Source organism: Fusarium musae, chromosome 7, assembly GCF_019915245.1.
Source record: "Fusarium musae strain F31 chromosome 7, whole genome shotgun sequence".
In the NCBI taxonomy this organism is placed as follows: domain Eukaryota; kingdom Fungi; phylum Ascomycota; class Sordariomycetes; order Hypocreales; family Nectriaceae; genus Fusarium; species Fusarium musae.
Genome location: NC_058393.1, coordinates 2131024 through 2149112, shown reverse-complemented (window position 1 = coordinate 2149112; position 18089 = coordinate 2131024). Strand labels below are relative to the sequence as shown.

Genomic DNA, 18089 nt, shown 5'->3' with positions numbered 1-18089 from the left:
TGAAGCTCGAAACTCCAACCCGCAGGTTTCTGGAGATACTTCTTGCATACAAACAATACGAAGTTTTTTTATAGTACACAATCTGATTCTTAGCAATTTTTTGTCTACGACTCCTTTCCCCTCTACTCTGCTCTCCCACTTGGCACAACTGAACGATCTGGCTTGCTTTGGCGGGGTGAATTTACTCCACCACCAGAAATCTCAACTTTATTTGCTTGCTGTTTCTCCCTGCAAACTCCAACCGCAAACATCGTCTCCTGACGGACTCTAAGCTACAATCATGGCTTCTGACGACGCAGGCTTCGAAATGTCTGACAACATTGGTCTTCAACGTCCCAATTTTCATATTGGATACCACGACTCAAAGCGCGATGAGCCCCTCACCGATATGCAGTATGGCCATCTGCTGAACCATGGTGTAAGTCGCAAGCTTTCCACGCCAAAGACCTTTATATTCTATACATAATATATGGCATATACTCGTGAGGATGCTCGGGGCCACCGATTGACTCTTGGACAGCTAGCCTTTGCGACGACTCCCATCACAAACACTCACTTCCGAGACCGTGTCTTTGCTCTCGTTTCTGAGCATCTGTCCACTCTATCCGAAAATGGGGAGAAGCCTACTGCCAGGGCAACTGGCTCACGAGCAGAGCCCATTTTGCCTCCTTTGACTCCCAAGGACACCGCTCTGTTCCCCAGCGCTGCTGTAAACACCTACACTGCAGTCATCAGCCCCTGGCTCGACCTTGGATCTTCTAACCCCATCATCTCAAGCATCTCCCGCCAGGTCCTCAACGTGGAGATCAACTATGCCAACTTTTGCGGTGTGAGGAGCATCATGATTCCTGCCCCTCGACAGGATGCTTCTATCGACGGCGGCAACCAAAGTCTTGCCCAATACGCACGAGCTGTCGAGGAGGCTCTCACAGTTGGGAACCGACTCACTTTCTTGATTCACATGCCTATGTATCGAGAGCCTGGCCTTGATGCAAAGACGGCCAACATCTCTTCCCTTGATGTTAAGACTCCAACCAAGACCGAAGGAAAGGAGATCGATCTTCTGGCCGCTTGGGATTCGTGGCATCATGTCCGAAGCGTCTGCAACTACAACACTAGACTCTTTGTTGGTACGCTCACATCAACCCCTGGAATCTTTCATGAATGCTAACCTGATAAAAAGCCTTGCAAATCCCGCGTGTTATGCCCGAGAAGGATCTTCAGGATCGATGGTTTGCTGAGCCTTTGCACTATCTTACATTCAGCCCTGCGACTTTCCAGGCCAACAAGGCTGGTTTCCCATCACTGTCGAAGCACCACCAGAATCTCATATTCTCGTACATGCGCTTGAAGAATGTCCCATGGATTTTGCTTTGTGACGTTGGCCCTGATGTTTCACACCTTAAGGATGGTGAACAGTCTCTGCCAACCGCTCAAAACGATTTACCTAGCCTGGCCGAAGCTGAGGCTCAGGGACAGTCAAACAAGACCAAAAACAACGACTATATTTCATACCTGCGATGGCTCGAGGACCAACAGCCACCATTTAGCTACCTTGAGAGCCCAACCTTGACCAGCTTCCAAGACTGGCTTCAGTCACCTCTCCAGCCCCTGTCAGACAATCTCGAGTCAGCAACATATGAAGTCTTCGAGGGCGACCCCGTCAAGTATAGCCAGTACGAGATTGCCGTGTTTGAGGCTCTCACAGAATGGAAGGAACTCAAAAAACCCACCTCCAAGGACGGCAAGGTTGTCGTTGCTGTTGCTGGTTCTGGTCGTGGTCCTCTCGTTACTCGAGCACTCAAAGCGTCTGAGGATGCCGGCGTTCCCATCGATATGTGGGCGGTTGAGAAGAACCCCAACGCCTATGTCTACCTTTTGCGCCAGAATGACCTTGTCTGGGGTGGCAAGGTCAAGGTTGTCAAGACCGATATGCGAGCATGGAAGGGTCCTATCGTCTCCGAGGACGAGAATGGACCTGTATATGGCAAGGTTGATATTCTCATCTCTGAGCTTCTTGGTTCGTTCGGTGATAACGAGCTCTCTCCCGAATGTCTTGATGGAATCCAACATGTCATGTCCACACCACATGGAATCTCCATTCCCAGCTCTTACACCGCTCATCTGAGCCCCATCTCAACACCCAAGATCCACGCTGATATCCTCTCACGAGTTTCTGGAGATCCCAACGCTTTCGAGACACCTTGGGTTGTTCGCCTTTTTGCTCTCGACTTTGTTGCCGAGAAAGTGCCCAACAAGCCCAGATTTCAGGAAGCCTGGGAATTCTGTCACCCCATTCCCGAATCTTCACTCGCTGCCCTGGAGGCCAAGCGCTCTGGTGGCGTCGTGGGAGGTGGCGGCGGTAGCATGGCTGGTGCAGCTGGTGCCAATGACCACAACTCGCGATATACTCATCTCACCTTTGTCTGCCGGACAAGAGGTGTCACTCATGGGTTGGCGGGCTACTTTGAGTCGACTCTATATGAGTCTCAGATTCCAGAGAACAAGGGAGAGAAGATCGAAATCAGCACACACCCTGGGCGTATTGATGAGAAGAGCAAAGATATGATCTCTTGGTTCCCCATCTACTTCCCCCTGAAGGTGAGCTCCCTCTGCAGCAGGTATCGAAGCGTACTAACAGAATTACAGAACCCTCTCTACTTCCCAGCTGATACCGAGCTTGAGGTTAGCATGTGGCGACAGACAGATGATACCAAGGTGTGGTATGAATGGCTCGTCGAGGCTTTCACATGGGTCAGCCCAACAAGCCGTGTCAAGGTTGCTTCCTCAGATCTGTGCAGCAGTCGCCAAGTGGCATGCCTGATGTAGATGGATGACCTGGATTACGATGAGAAGGTCTGGCTGGGATAAACGATGTGACGAAAGAAAAGTTTTGCTTATGAGTTTGAAAAGATTACAAGTCTTGGGGTTCGGAGACAGCCGTCGCTTGAATTGTCAAGCGGCTGTAGCTAATTTACATAACTGTTATTCGCATGATGGTTTACCGTTAGAGGAAATCACATAGAATATTGAAAACCGCTACGAAGCTGGAAGGACATCTTTAGCTTTGAATATCTACATTGGCTGCCCTTGTGATGGAGTGAGTAACAGGCGATCAGCTCATGTATTGTGCACAATTCATGCTATTGCTCTGTCGACTGTAGTCCTGTATAAAACAACACTCAAGATCATTTCGATACACATGATGAGCATTGAGACATGTTGTCTGCCATAGTCTTCGCTGTTGGTCTATTCACATGCTATGTCATGTTCCACTAGACCGAGCTCGCTCTAATTGAAGTCGATGTCGGTCAACTTCCGATCAATGCACATGCTTTGTCTCACCTTGTAGGACACTTTACCTGGTCGTTCAGGGAGTATAGGTGCCTGACAGATGTATCTACGGCTCGGTGGACGGGAAAGGTGATGATGCATACGGTGATACAAGACAAACTCATGGTTGATTCGCGATATACTCCTCGCCTCATGAGACATTTTATATGCAGAATTAACATGTCATGTTCAGGCATGAACAGAGTCGCAATGATCCTGTTGTCCGACAATATTTGACTTTATGAAACAAGCCTTCCCTTCCACCGATGAATTGTGCCCATCATGACATGTCCATGAGAGGCCATGGGAGCCATAGGAGTCTGTAATCACAGTACTGACTGTAACTGAAGCGCCTCTGACGCATGCTCATTACAAGATCTGGTAGCAAGGCTTCTTCCTAGCCCCTTGAATGCTTCCCGTGGTATCTCGATACATACATTGGACTGTCTGGATATAGCAAGACGAGGCGACGCACAAAACGCGGGGGAATTTAGATTAATTACGCCCTGATCGTCGCAGTGCACAAACCCCAGATTCTCAAGTAAAATTGCCTTTAACCTCATTAGTAACCGGCAAATAATTAACACACCACAAAGTAGAGTGAGGTACTGCCCTACGAGGCGGCTCTAGACTCACTCTCTCCTCATGGCCAGTCTAAGTCAAAAGCCGGTATAACCCGGCGTCCAAGCTCGCTCGCACCATTTCCATCGGCAAGACTCGGTCAAGCCCTGTAATATTTTAGAAGAATAATTATGGTGTCAAACGTCGTCATTCATCAATCCCATCCTTCTCCAATTCTCCATGTGGAGTTCGGGTTATTAATTTATTTTTTGACATTAGTTAACCAAGGTACGGATATATACTCATGAGAATCCCGGAGCCGGAGCCGGAACCGGGAACCGAATCATGCATGTATTTCCCCAGAAAGAGAAGGAAAAGGGAGCCTCATCAACAATTGACTTAGAGTAGACGCCGGTGGACACTAAGAGTCTGTGAATGAAAATCTTCTCAGGTCCCGGTTTAGGTGAAGAAGAGGAAGAGGAAGAGCCGGGCCCGGGTATGAGCCGACTGGAAACCCCCTGGAAATAAACCAAGAGAATAGTTCGTGAGAAGACGGGTTCTGCAGATGCCAAGGATTGTACAACACCTGTTGACCAGGGTGAGTGGCATGTCATGTTGCATACTTGTCATGACACTCGAAAAATATGGCAAGACATCAAGGTCAACACACATCACGGTAAAGACATAGGATATCGATGTAATAGTATAGACTTTTTCCCCTCTGGTATTGAATATTTCTACCAAAAAAACAACTCCTTTGCTTAACGCCGTGGTGCTCTGGTGCTCCTTGCTTGCTGTTAAAGCTTCGCAGGTAGGTCTCCAACTATCCAGAAAGAAATGGCGTTGACGCCAGTCGAGAACAAAAAGCACGGAGGTCGCAACGTTCTCCGCAGTCGGGGGTATTCTCTATGTAAACCCGAATTATTTGCTTTTTCTCGTTTTCTCTCTCTTTCATGGTGCATATACTAGCCCCTCGTTTCATATGACGCTCCTGGCGGCATAGTACCGTAGTGCCCTAAGTGGTATATCGAAGTGAACTGCAGTTGGAAACATGGTCCTGTTCTGCGTATCTCGATGAGAAGGGTTTGCGTACCCCTCCCTGGAATGCACAGTGAAGTTGATCACTATGTGCATCGTCACTCGGCGTCCCCGTATACTATGTCGTGCAGGATATATGCTCCAGGCAGTAGGCTCTGGCTCTCGTCATAATCTGCGCGTCATCGTAGGTCTTCATTCGTTCATCCCGTCTTTTTTCCCTTTTCATCCCACCGCTCCACCTATAACTCCTCGCCTGTGGCGGGAGACATATTTAACCGAAGAGAGCAGCGCCGCCGGACTCGATAGCCTCGATCTCAGCGGCGTTGAGGGGAGTGCGGTGGAAGCGAGTGGGGAGCTCAGAGACGTCAAAGGCAACGCCCTGAGGAGGCTTGACGGAGCCGAGGGAGGCAGCGGGGGTTCCGCCGAAGCCAGACTTCTGGAGAGGACCGTGCTGCTGGACGTGGTCGCGGTAGGAGCTGAAGGACTTGTGGGTGGTGGCAGCATCGCCGTTTCCGTAGCCGGACCAGGACTCGGGGAGCTTCTCGACTCCGGAGGCAGGGTGAGGCTTGGGGGTGTGGTCGACGTTGGCTGCGGAGGACGGTGTTAGCTTATGCTGAGGGAAAGTAGTAGACGGCATTGCTCAATACCAGCCAGCGGGTTGACATACAAGGAATGGTTCGAGGACCGAGGAACTTGATTAGAGGAGTACGCTCAGCGTGGACAGCAGCCTGTCGGAGGGCTCGAGTAGCAGAGAACATTGTGACGGATGTTTGGGTGGTTGGTGGTTGGTCGGGATAGTTCGGTAGACGTTGATGTTGATGAGGTCGACGAGTGAAGAGCGTGTTGCTTGCTAAGATGAGAGAAGACGAAGATGCAATGCAATTGGGTTAAGAAGAAGAAGAGGGAAGGGTCAAAGTAAGAGTCGAGAGTGGGAGAGGGCGCGATTATGTATTTGAGGAATTTTTTGGGTTGGGTTGGATGGGATGGAGTGAATGGAGGTTAGTTAGCTCAGGCCAAGGTAACTCTCAGCCAAGCCCACCTCAGTCCAGGTCCTGGTTGTATGGACTGTACCGCGCCGAAGCGTGTGGTATGGATGGATGGCAACCCACGCACGCACAGACTCCAGAGACTCAGGTCACTTACAGGGAACGTCCCTAGGTAGGTTGTAGGCAGCTGCTAGTGGCTTCTGTTAGTGGCAGTCCCGTCAAAATGGCGCGAACTGGGCCCCAGCGGAGCTAAAAAGTTGAGAATCCACATCCTACAGGGAAAAAAACCTCGACACGACCAAGAGAGACAGACAGACAGACAGAGGGGGAAAAAACAGGCCACAATTGGTGGCATTGAGCTGCATGTCCACAGAACAACACGTTACCCACACCCAGAAATCAGAAGCAACTCTGCCCAAAGGAAGTAAAAGAGTGGGATGAGTTTGTTGACTTTCCCTCTTTCCCCAGTGGCACAGCAGAGGCATCCAACGATAGAGTTGCCCAAAGACGTGGGATATGTACGTTAATCGACATGGGGGGCCATGGATGCTACAGCTACAGCTACAGCTACAGCAGGGCCAAGGACTCCGCTACCTCGCATGTGGGACCAGATTTACTTGTGACAGTCAGTCTCCGATGGACGGCCTCAAGGAAGTTGATCATAAGTTGAGAGAGGATGGTGATCATCCCTCCACAAAACCCATCTTGCATGAGTCGAGACAAGTCGGTCATTGATCCCGTCGGCCGATATACCGTCCTGCATTACGGCACAACACTCCAGGTAATAGATGTCTGGGGTTAACGACCGGAGTTGGGCGGAATGGCGTGGTCCATCGCCTTGAATCAACGGGGTCAAGCAGCCGTCTTCAAGGCTACAGCTTATTCACCTTGACGTCAAAGGTGAATAGACACTAACTAAAGCCAAGACAAATCCCCGAACCGATAACTCCAGGCACCGTAAGCAAATTCACCGGCATGCTCAACCCGAACCGAAAGTTGGAGTAGCTAATAATGCCCAACTTGATGCTATTCACCAAAACTACTACCCCAAACTCCGAACATGACCACCATCTTGACTGTAAGTTTACAACCCGATGCACACACACATTGATCATCTACCATTTGCCGTCTTGAACATCATGGCACTTGCTTGGAGAAGCTCTCCCCCTTTCCGCCCCAGGCTCACCATTCATACGCCCCCTTCGCCTTTCCTCCGGGATTGGCAACAGAAACTCAGGAGGTTCGTTTGCGCGGGGGAACACACATTGCCTTTTTGGGAGAGAATGCTCGTCTGGGGCACGGCGTCCGGGGGAGAGTTTTGAATGTGTGGTTGGTGGAGGAGGTGGGTAGACTAGAGACTACCTAACCTTAGAAAGCGGACAGATGGGCGCGTCTGCGAGTGATGATCGTTTCTCAAGTCAAGACGAGGCTAGAGGGTCTTGTCCTCCACCACTCTGCTGTATGTATGTACATCTGCTACGGCACATGGCTATGCTGGTCTCTGTACAGCACAAGCGAGGAGCTCCGTGCTGTGCCCGTGCCATCCGAGGCTGGTCATTGACGCGATCTCACAAAACAAAGGCCGCAGTCCTCAAGGGAAATAAAAGCTACGGCCACTTCCATGTCATTGCTGGACCCTACCTACGTAATTGAGGTGCTCCCCCCCCTGGTCTGGACTCCAAACGCGAAACGTTGTTGCGCTGTGTGAGTTTAGCTGCCGCTCTATGCGGAGCGGAGAGGAGCGGAGGCACATGGTCTAGGCAGAGCTAATGTAGGGCCTAAGACGCCGACATACAAGCGTGAAAAGACCAGCGTTACAAATTGGAGAGGAGGGCCAGACTCTAGAGGAGGGAGGGAGGCAATACGGGGAGAGTGTTAATGCCGAATAGCGAAGGATTCAGCGAGCATTGGAAATCATCTTGATTGATAATGGCATTCGGGGTTGGTTACATACTTATCTGTTTACAGATACTTACGACTCAAGACTATGACAGAATGAGGACAAGTGAACTAAACATTTAATTACATCATGTACAAATCGTAAGACGTGGCATTCGTCCCCCCGCGGCCTTTGGTCTTTGCAGTTGCTGTGATTGATGCTGTTGAAAAATAAAATAGTTGATATCTCTGAATCAAGATGGCGTTTTGACCAATCCCGTGTCGAGAACAGGCTATGACAGATTCAGATTACATGTGGTTTATGAGTTTAAAAAAAAAAAAAAAAAAAAAAAAAAAAAAAAAAAAAAAAAAAAAAAAAAAAAAAAGATACGTACTCAGCCTCCACTGTCCGAGTCGCATCTCCTGTGCATCGCTAATAAGAAGAATGTACAGTACGTGGTGGATTTGGTAGGAGAGTCCGACAGATGCAACGAAATGTCTTTTCATTACCTAGGGATGAATGCCATTGTACAATGGTTGTTGCTTTGAAGTTATTGTTTGATCAGGTCTGAATGATTACTGACGACATATGAGATCATATGGCATCTAATCCCGATGCTCTTCACTGCAGACAAGACAACTGATTCTGGATAGACATACTCTTGAGGTGGAATTGACCTCGCGTAATACTTCCAAAGGCAAAAGGCCCGATCCTCCATCCATTGCCAATTTTCACTCGTTGTTTCAAAGATCCTGCTCCTCCTCCTCCCTCGCCTTACTCAACCTCAACCTTACTTTTACTTTCGCTGTCTTTTCGAGAGCGCTTACACCGGGATCCGGCATCGGGCGTGGAATGGTCTGTGCTTGTTCTATCCGTACTATTCCATGCATCGTGTCACTTTGAGAGCTCCCATTGGATCTGTTGGATTAGCTTATTTCGTGCCTCACATCAGGTTCCCGCTCCTTGTCCTCTTGGGGTAATTCCGCTGGCACGTGAAATCGAAGGAGGAGGTTTCCTCTCGTGGTGGAAATTTCGAGCTCGAATCTCGACTTTTCATCTTTTGGCTTTGTATGTGATGGCACCGTCTAGTAGCCATGAGTGCATTGTTGGTCCTCCTTGACATTGAAGAGACAGAATCATAGTCAGACCGTTATTTCAATCTATGGTGTAGACAATGAAAATAATAAGAGAATGGTTGACAAGTAATTGACCACAGGACAACCCTATTGTTGTTGTTGTTGTTGTTGTTGTTGTTGTTCTCACTACTGAAGCTTCCATCTCTTCATCAGAGTTGGACAAATTCACAGAAATATCTGTCTGTGTGCTGCTGCCCCTCTAGACCGATAAGATAACGAGCTTCTACCAATCATATCCTCAACTTCCCATCTGGGGAAGCCGCCTAGCCAATACCTGGCTGGTCAGTCCACAGCAACCGCCTGTAATCAACTACAAAGAGGCTGTTGCCACTGTAGACATCTCGACTTACACATAAACATCCATTCATCCATGGATATCTAAGCCCCCCAACTGTTGGGACCAACCAGGCGTTAACTTTGTCCATGTCTGGTATCTTCTGAGTGGAAATCGAAGCGTTTCCCCTAAAAGCACATCACGGCCATCTTAGGCACTGTCTGCTTCAATTTCCCGACAAGATATGACCTCCCATTCTCGACTGGAACATAAATCGCCGGGACGAGTTCAAGAAGCTCTTTTCGACCTAGATGTGCAACAGTACTCAGTTTCGATGTATTTTCCTGGACAGCATAGAGAAGGAGAGTTTTTCGCGCCAGGGTGTAAATTGATCGTTCTAAAGAGGTCCAGGAAAGACATGAGTGAGCCATTCGAGCTGAGAAATGCCTCTTGGCTCACTGAAATGAAAGGAGCAATAGATCTAGAATGATGTAGTATCTTTAGTGTTTTCTCTGAAGGGAGGGTGATGCACGTAAAGACGAGATTGCTTTGGAGCGTGGAAACCCATGGTACTCAAGAGGAGGGTTAGGAGAGCCTGGTTGTACCTGGGCGGAGACTATGCCAATGTTTTTTTTTTCAGACGGCAACACAATAAGATAGGGGATCTCGCACTTGTGAGCCTGCCTGTCAAGTCAAGATTCATTCCCTCCAAGCATTGCCCGGACTCTGCAGGAGGAGAAACTCATCGGGCACTCGAGGAGGTGAACTCTCATCGCATCTGCGGTAGCGCCAACAACCCGTCGGGAAATATAAATAGAGATATTTGCTAGATTCTGGGGACTAATAGAGAGTCACTTGAACTCACAAATGACCAAATAACTCGAAATATATGTGCCGCCCACTTCCTGTCGAGCTTCGTGAACACGCATGATCTCTCCCGACGGGACTGCCATTGTGTGCAGAATCCGGGCTCCATGATTAGAGAATGCGGATTATAGCTTATAGAATCATCAGGATTGATCAGTAAATTATGCCGGATTGACTTACAGGTGAGGGTTGGTTTTAAGTATGGTTCACATTGTTCTTAGAAGGAGAGGACAGCCTCAAGTTCGAACGAATAATCTGCAAGCTGCATCATGTAGAACCACAGAAATGCTGAAACAGCGACTCTTACAGGAAGATATTAGGGTTTATTCTCTTCGCATGTCAATTCATTCAGCTGGTGTGTTTAGAGCTGAGGTAGTGACTTTGAAAACCCAGATGCTGCCTGAAAGTAGCCCCTGAAACGGCTTACAGCGAGGCTGGCTCGAAGTGATGGTATGACAGAGGTTCTTAGTGAATAAGAAGACTAAACTCATCAGCATGTAATCGAAGGGTAAGCAAGTGTTATATGTAGCAAGGTAAGTAAATGAATGTAGGGACCGGCAAGGCAAGGCTCGGGCTGATTTTCAGTGAATTTAAATGAAGAAAGCAAGGCATCCTGTAGGCATATATGATAAATAAGTCAACTCAGCCTGTTCAGGCACCGGCAAACACTGCCATGGATCTACCTACTTTTTGAACAGGCCTAAATGTCTATAATGTCTTCCCATAACTCTATTCCTCACTCTCCTCATTTTCTCCTCCATCCTTTCCGTTTCGCATCATCGTACCACTACCACAAAACTCTCACGAACCCCCCCAACATGGGGCTAGAGTTCGAGAAGGGCAATGCCCAGAGGAACTCCTTGTTCTTTACGAAGCTATCCCCAGAGCTCAGACGGCAAACCTTCATCTATCTATTTGGAGAGTCAAAAGTGCACATCAAGTTTCTTCACAGCAGTGAGCAACTCAAGCGTGAGGGTCATCCTAAATATTCGAGGATCCCGGGGTGGTATCACTGCGTTTGTAGAAAAGGGTTGAAAGCACCTATCCATCCACACTCAGAAGAAGACCACAAATGGTGTTTTCTGTCGGCGAACATTGTGTTTACCTGCAAATGGGCGTGAGTATAATGCATCAGATATGATGATTGAGTTCAAGCTGACAGACTGCAGCTATCAGAGCGGTCTTCCTGTGCTCTATCGCACCAACAAACTCATTCTCGATAATCCGCAGGATTACACAATGTTCAGCTCCTGGTTCAACGCCAAGCAGAAATATATTCGATCAATCAGCTTGCATCTCGAATGCCCGGCCGTTTACGATGCTCACGAGGGTCTCTGCCACTTGTCCACTGCATTGCCTAAATCCTTGCTACTACATCGCCTGGAAGTACGAATGCTCCTCTCTGGTCTTAGAGCTCACCATGGGAGCTTGGAGAGGGACAGTCAATTGATGTTGAGATGCCTTAGAATGTTCCTTCGGGGTGGTCTCAGCAAGGGCAAGGTTGAACTACTCGTGTTGCATCTGCCGGAAGCTATGAAAGAGATTGTGGAAGGCGATAAACAAGCCGATGCTACGATTTGGGAAAATACCGAATGCCATTTCGAGCCCGATAATGGCCCAGCAGAAGGAGAGGCAGAGGAAGAAGAAGACCCAGAGTCCGATGACGAGAACCATGGTCTCTATATCTTTCCCACACAAGGCGACTTCTGATAACATGAATCAACCATAGCAGCTGAGCGAAATCGTTATCGTTTAACTTCTAAAGCTGTACATATGAGCCTCCATAGCCAAGCCATCCTTCTTTGATTTCTTGGATGGAGCCATTCAAGGTTACTGTTGACAATGCAGTGGTTAATGTAATTTTGTACACCGACATTGGAATAAGTGACGGTTCTAGCTCGTGCGTGCAATGAAGTGACTGCGAAGGCCTTATTCAAAGGACCAAACCGTGTAAGGCGTGAATTCAGCAGAGATGTCTCCTTATCCTCTGCCACAAACTGTTCATTAATGGACAATCCGGTTTCATTCACTGATCAGAATCTTGATGCCCTGATTATGAGCTATTATGCATTGGAATTTCTATTTCCCTCTTCTTCTCTTTTTCATTTTCTCCTCATCCTTCTTGTCCTGGATCCCCTCAGAACCATCAAGCCTCTTTGAGCCAACCTCAACTGTCAACTACCAAGTTAGACATCTGAAAAAGTATGTACTCTGATGAAGCAAAGAAGCTTGGGACAACTACGTATGGCCTAAGAGCACACTGACCTAAGTATCATCCAGCTTATGAAAGCTTAGCCAAACTTTTGTGTATCTTGGGAATAACTTGCGTAAGTCTTTTCACCGGGTAAGACTACGGTCTTCCTACATTGACCATGCAGCAATATGGAGAGGGTCCCAAGAAGTCACTATTCTTCACCAAGCTCAATCGCGATATTAGGCAGTTTATCTACCGCGAGCTTCTCGTATCGCCTATCACCTATATCTATGTATTCTACGAACGAAGGATCCATGGTGTCGAATGTCGTCGAATGGAATGTATGTATGGCGGAAAGATACACACCAACATACTCTTAACCTGTAAAGCGGCGTAAGCGTATTCTTATAAGTTTACATGGTGAATAGATCGACTGACTTGAACAGCTTCAACGAGGGAGCATACCTCTTTTATCAACTTAACACATTCTATTTCAACACACTATCCGACGCCGTCGATTTCTTTGCGTACATCCCAGCGGCGATAGTCCGCCACATTCGATCTTACGAGTTTGAGTGCCTCTTTACAGGTGGTGAACAAAAGCCCATCCCAGACTTTGATGTGCTGATTTCGACTCTGGATCGCTACCTTGTGCGTGACAATGTCAAGGTCGAGCTTGTCATTTTATTACCACATTTTTCGTTCTATCACTATATGTACTTCACTCAAGCCTGCAAAGAAAACACTATTGAAGCGCTATGGCGATTTCTCGCACTTCCAAAGCTGAGTGCTGCTTTAGTCATCCTGCCTCGCGGCTTTGAGGAAGAGGTGCAGAAGATGTTGGAGACTTCGGGTCCTAACATCTCGTTACATTGCCGCAATAAACCGCCATATGGCAGTGATTCTAGGGGGCTACCATGTCATTGGCTTCACGTATGCCGTCGGGGCCTTCTTCACTGTACTTCTTCCCACCCTCAAGCACATCAGTAACCCCATGAATGGCATTCTGCAGCCAGTACTGCGTTCCGTTTGGAGTTGCGAGGGTCTTGGCCACGACGCCATCTCCGACCAGGTACTTCTCATCCAGCGTCCCCAAGTACAGATCAAATATTGGGGTGTAATCAGCTGAGCGCCATGCGATTGACGTACCGCAGTCACCGCAGACACCACGGAACCGACCTGGCGAGGAAATGTACTCTTTGAATGTCAGGAAAGTGTTTAGTGCTGTGCTAATTTGCTTAGGGGATATGACAAGGAATTGGGCGACCAGAGAAGATGTCCACTTGCGACACATTGTACCTGTTTTGTGTTCGCTAGTTATTATGGAGTCTCTTGATAGGAATAGACATACATTGGCATGCTGATGACTATTTGTAAGTGAGTTAGCTCAAGTGACTAGAGATAATCCAGGCACAGCTCACAATTGGTGGCCATGGGTACTATGCGTTAAAGTTGACGGTGTACCGAATGGCACCACAGAGACATCCGCCTGTGATAACCGAAGGGGGATCCTGGTTGTTATCGTTTATGATGATATTGCAGTGTGCGAAATAGATGATGTGGAGGGTTAGAATATATAATAGTCAAAGGCCATTGATACGAAACCCGAAATGCCATCGGTTTAGGCCTTGATGTGTATGAGGAATCAGAACCGATTGGATGATATTCCCGTGCATCCAAGACAACCAATCATGGTTTGGCAGACACATGAAGGCCCTGTACACACTCAACTCTGGTCCTACTTTCATAAGAGCGAGTGAACAGGCAAAAGTGTAGTTTAACCTCGAGATCTTGCACCCAGAGAGCTGCCCAGTTATGGGTTGTATACCTATGTACACGGGGACTCAACCTTTCTTGGGTACCTTACTACCTAGTCTGCTTCCAGGTACTGTTACTTGTCACTGTAATTCTTCATCAACCTGGTCATTGCTCTCACCATCAGTTGAAGCTTCGTCATCTTGTTCCCCCTCGGAAGACGAGCCATAGCGGCTCGGAGGCTTGTGAGAACACATGTTAAGCTTCAGCCCCGCCTCTAGCTTTTCTGACCGTATTCCCTTCAGAAGTTCCGAGAAGCCATCCATGCCACAACCAGATTCACACAAGTGACCCGCCCATTGCCAACAAGCGTCTCAAGTCCGGTTTTAATAGTCTCGCAATCAAGTCTTTTGCTCTCAGCAGTGTGTGTGTGTGTGTGTGTGTGTGTGTGTGTGCCAGGGCTCCCTGTTGCTCATATCCACATGAAAGCGCAATTTGAGATCTTGCTTCATCTTTGACAGAGTATGGCACAGCATTGTGAACTTTATGGGCTGTGGTCTTCCCGTCTTTTCAAGCTCGCTTCCATAGCAGACCAGATCGTTGAATTCGATCGATACTTGAGTATCGATTTGTGTGAGTAAATGATTCAGATCAGGAGCAATTTGATGTCTTTGAAACTCCATAAATGCACTCATAACTTCAATCTCGAAAGTATTTGACTGATAAAGAATCTTTATACCTTGCTCGAAGCTACCAGCAGTATGGCCATTAGTAATAGTCGCAGTGAGCACAAGATGGATGACTTACGCTCGCTCGCAAGTAAGAATGAACCTCGATGATAATTAAGATTTCCGATATCCATCTTCTTCTTCATAATGGAAAGGTAGACATGCCCTTCGAAACAATGAAAATGCGTCCATCGAAGGCTTGCCTTCTGCCCCCCCGAGCGTTGCCGTTCGGCTGCGGAGCGCATTCAATATGGAGTCTGCGTTTGCCAAACAAGTTGATCAAGATCATGTCATAAATTTCTGGCGGGACATTGAAGAAAAATGGAGACTGGTTCTGCAGCGAGTAATCGGTGAATCTGATAGCCATTATGCTATATCGAGTGGAATGAAAGTTGGTTTAGGAGAGTTAGATGAGGATATGGCTCACGGGGATGTGAGAGAAACGCTAGAAATGAGATGCGGGCAGCGAAGTCAACAGACATTAATAACTACAGCATGCGGCTAGAATAACAGGCCAAGTTGTTTGCAGATCAATTAGTGGTTGGCTCAATATATATGTAACATCAACTTCTGCACGTTGGTTCAAACCATTAATGGTCCGCCGCCATTTGTTGTGATTGGGTGTAATATACCACCAACCCTGTCTCTGATCAACACCTTGCAGTTAATTACGATTCATAGCATAGCCACACGAGCATCGAGGTTGTCACTGAAAATGAATGAATAGTCTGGGATCCTAGATAGAGCGACGAAGACGAACCGGTTTCTATTTCCCCCCTCCGAAGTATCTGATGTTGAAGATTGGGACAAATTGTATATCAATTATTTAACCGAACTTCTCTTGCAAGCATGAAGAATCTTGAGGGCCTCATAGGGATCTATCTAGTGATCCAAAATTGTACACGCATAATTTGTCATGGCCCATACCAAACCCCCAAGCAATGAAACAGTTTGGCCCCTCTATGATAATCCAGTGCGCATCGTGTGCAGCTATACAACACTCTCATTCTTCCTCGCATAATTCCATTGCTAATAATGAAAACGATGACCTCTCAATTCCTCTTACGAACGACATCCCGAACAATGTTCCTACACTCACTCGGTTCCTCAAAAACATGCCATGCTTCAACCGGTACGTTCTTGAATGCCTTTTCAAATCTCTCCAGCTGGTTCTTCTCTTCAATACCAATAGCAGCGACATCTGTGGCCTTGCGGATGAGTATCATCTTGACCCAGCCTGGGAACGTTCGATAGCTACAAGCGAATTAGTCAAGAGGCACTATATCAGTGCGGGCTACTTACATCTCGCCATATGCCTCGGGATCGGATTGTGTCGAGTCGCCGATGAGAATGAGTTTTCTTTTTGGTAGCCACGAGTGAATCTTCTTCATGCGATCTGCCTTGTACTCCTCAGTTCCCATTGTCAGCGCCGACAACAAGCCAGCTACGGTACGCCAGCTCGAATCTCGGAGTATCAATGTGCCTTGCGGGAAGTAGCGATCTCGGAATTCTCGAAGAAGAGGGTACAGGTTGTACGGGGATGCTGAGAGGTAGAACCAAGGAGTATCGCGAGGAAGAAGAGTCTGAAGCTCTGAGTAAAGCTCTGGCATGCCAGGAACCGGTGTTGGCTCGTCGACAAAGGTGGTCTTGAGGATGCCTAGTGGATCGCTGGTCAAGGTGACTTTGATGGTGTCGTCGACATCTGAGCCATGTTAGTCTGTATGGCTGATAGCATGTGACTGAAGGAACGTACCGGATATGATGGCCCAACCCTCAGGTCCAGCATAGTAAGTCTGCATGTCATGAAGCCCTTGAGTGCCTTGGGATACCAACGCCGTAGCATCAACTACCGACCCCTTATGGGCGTGATGAAGAGGCTCAACGCTCGTGGTAATACCATTAATACTCGTCGGTCCCAACTTAATCTCCTTCTTCTTATGCTCGATCCAGAAAACTCTCCCTGCTTGAATATCCCAGAGGAACGGGATGATTCTCTTCTCGATAACATCGCGCTCGGCCGCATCGTCCGCCAACCCCAACGTTGAAGCAACTCCAGACACTATATCCGCCACGCGACACTTAGGCTCGTTCTCGAATACTGCAGCGACAAACTCGGCCTCCCACTGGTCGGTCTCGGGGTTTCGGTACGCCGTGTTATCCATCAACCACACTATATCGCCAGCATCGACGGCTTTTCCGAAGGGGTTCCATTGTGCAAAGCGTGAGAGCCAGGCTGAGACATTGACAGGTGCTGAGAGAGCAGCAGCTTGTGTCTTTTGAAAAGCAGCGGATTTGGGATCGGGCAGATCGTGCTCGATCTTGTCAAAGTTTCGGGTCTTTCGAGTGCGCAGTTGCATATCGGCTGCGAAAGCGCTTGGATCAAAGTCTAGTTTGTCCGCCATCTTGGAATACGATAACGAGCTAAAGATATATACTATAGGATGAGTTGCCTTGGGGAGGCAAATGAGGTCTCGTGCTGTATGAGTCCTAGGAGCAGCGAGGCTGTATCAGGAGCCGCAAGGTCTCGTGGATGTCTAGGTCAGGTTTCAGGGCGTGAAAGTGCAAAAAAACAGGCAGCGAGACAATGATTTATGTTTAAGGTACCTAACTCTCGAGGAGGCGGTCTCATGGATTACAAGAGAATAGAAGGTCCAGGGTCTCAGTCACAGGAGGAAAGCGCGTGTGTTAAGGACTTACCGGCAGCTCAGGTCTTGGCTTTAATATACGTGACCTCATACATATGAAGATCAAATCAATAGTGCAGGAAATTGTTTATAGAGGCTGCGACGTGCTTTGTTTAAGGTCTTGGACTTGTGACGTCGCTGCGTGATACTAGCGACGCCGATCTCCTAGGTTTGTGGGGGTGGAGATTTACCCGCGTGGGCGCTATTCCTAGAAGAATGACCAGTCCAAAGCCAAGATTGGAGCGTTTGACTGTGGCTTGTAGTGGGCTGTGCTATAATTCTGTTAAAAACAGGAGTCGGGGGCCTTAGAGTGTGTTCATGTTGGCATCATATTTACAGTTGACCTCTCGGATGTTGGATTTGCAAGGCGAGAGACGACCCTTGTAGTGATCGATCGAGGAGGTTACAGGGGCTAGATCAACTGCCGTATTACGTCACATCCTTAACTCGACTCGACCCGACTCAACTGTTGGATCATGAGATAGCCGTCCAATGTATATATGACCAAGCCAGAACAAGAACGGGCATTAAACTCTGCAGGTTAGAATTAAACTCTTTGGCGATCGACCAACTTTAACTTGATCTCTTCCCTACCGGTCTTCACGTTTTATGGTGTCCTGGTAGTAGATCTGGCCAGCATCGAGCCGGCGATCT

General features: G+C 48.0%; 5 protein-coding genes across 5 annotated transcripts; 3 read left to right on the top strand and 2 right to left on the bottom strand.

Moving 5' to 3' along the window:
• Window positions 1–280: 280 nt before the first annotated feature.
• Window positions 281–2829, top strand: J7337_009823 (uncharacterized protein; the record flags this gene model as incomplete). The annotated part of the gene is made up of 4 exons (XM_044827418.1): window positions 281–418; window positions 521–1130; window positions 1184–2601; window positions 2650–2829. The coding sequence occupies 4 exons, from the start codon at window positions 281–283 to the stop codon at window positions 2827–2829; spliced, it is 2346 nt and encodes a 781-aa protein (XP_044678012.1).
• A 2374-nt stretch (window positions 2830–5203) lies between these two features.
• J7337_009822 (uncharacterized protein) lies at window positions 5204–5690 on the bottom strand (the record flags this gene model as incomplete). The annotated part of the gene is made up of 2 exons (XM_044827417.1): window positions 5204–5520; window positions 5600–5690. 2 exons carry the CDS (start codon window positions 5688–5690, stop codon window positions 5204–5206), a joined length of 408 nt encoding a protein of 135 aa, XP_044678011.1.
• Window positions 5691–10892: 5202 nt separating this feature from the next.
• J7337_009821 (uncharacterized protein) lies at window positions 10893–11784 on the top strand (the record flags this gene model as incomplete). The annotated part of the gene is made up of 2 exons (XM_044827416.1): window positions 10893–11090; window positions 11134–11784. 2 exons carry the CDS (start codon window positions 10893–10895, stop codon window positions 11782–11784), a joined length of 849 nt encoding a protein of 282 aa, XP_044678010.1.
• Window positions 11785–12446: 662 nt separating this feature from the next.
• On the top strand, window positions 12447–13397 carry J7337_009820 (uncharacterized protein; the record flags this gene model as incomplete). The annotated part of the gene is made up of 3 exons (XM_044827415.1): window positions 12447–12661; window positions 12715–13121; window positions 13177–13397. 3 exons carry the CDS (start codon window positions 12447–12449, stop codon window positions 13395–13397), a joined length of 843 nt encoding a protein of 280 aa, XP_044678009.1.
• Window positions 13398–15803: 2406 nt separating this feature from the next.
• Window positions 15804–17153, bottom strand: J7337_009819 (uncharacterized protein; the record flags this gene model as incomplete). Its single annotated transcript, XM_044827414.1, has 3 exons — window positions 15804–16005; window positions 16054–16453; window positions 16505–17153. The coding sequence occupies 3 exons, from the start codon at window positions 17151–17153 to the stop codon at window positions 15804–15806; spliced, it is 1251 nt and encodes a 416-aa protein (XP_044678008.1).
• Between the last annotated feature and the right edge of the window lie 936 nt (window positions 17154–18089).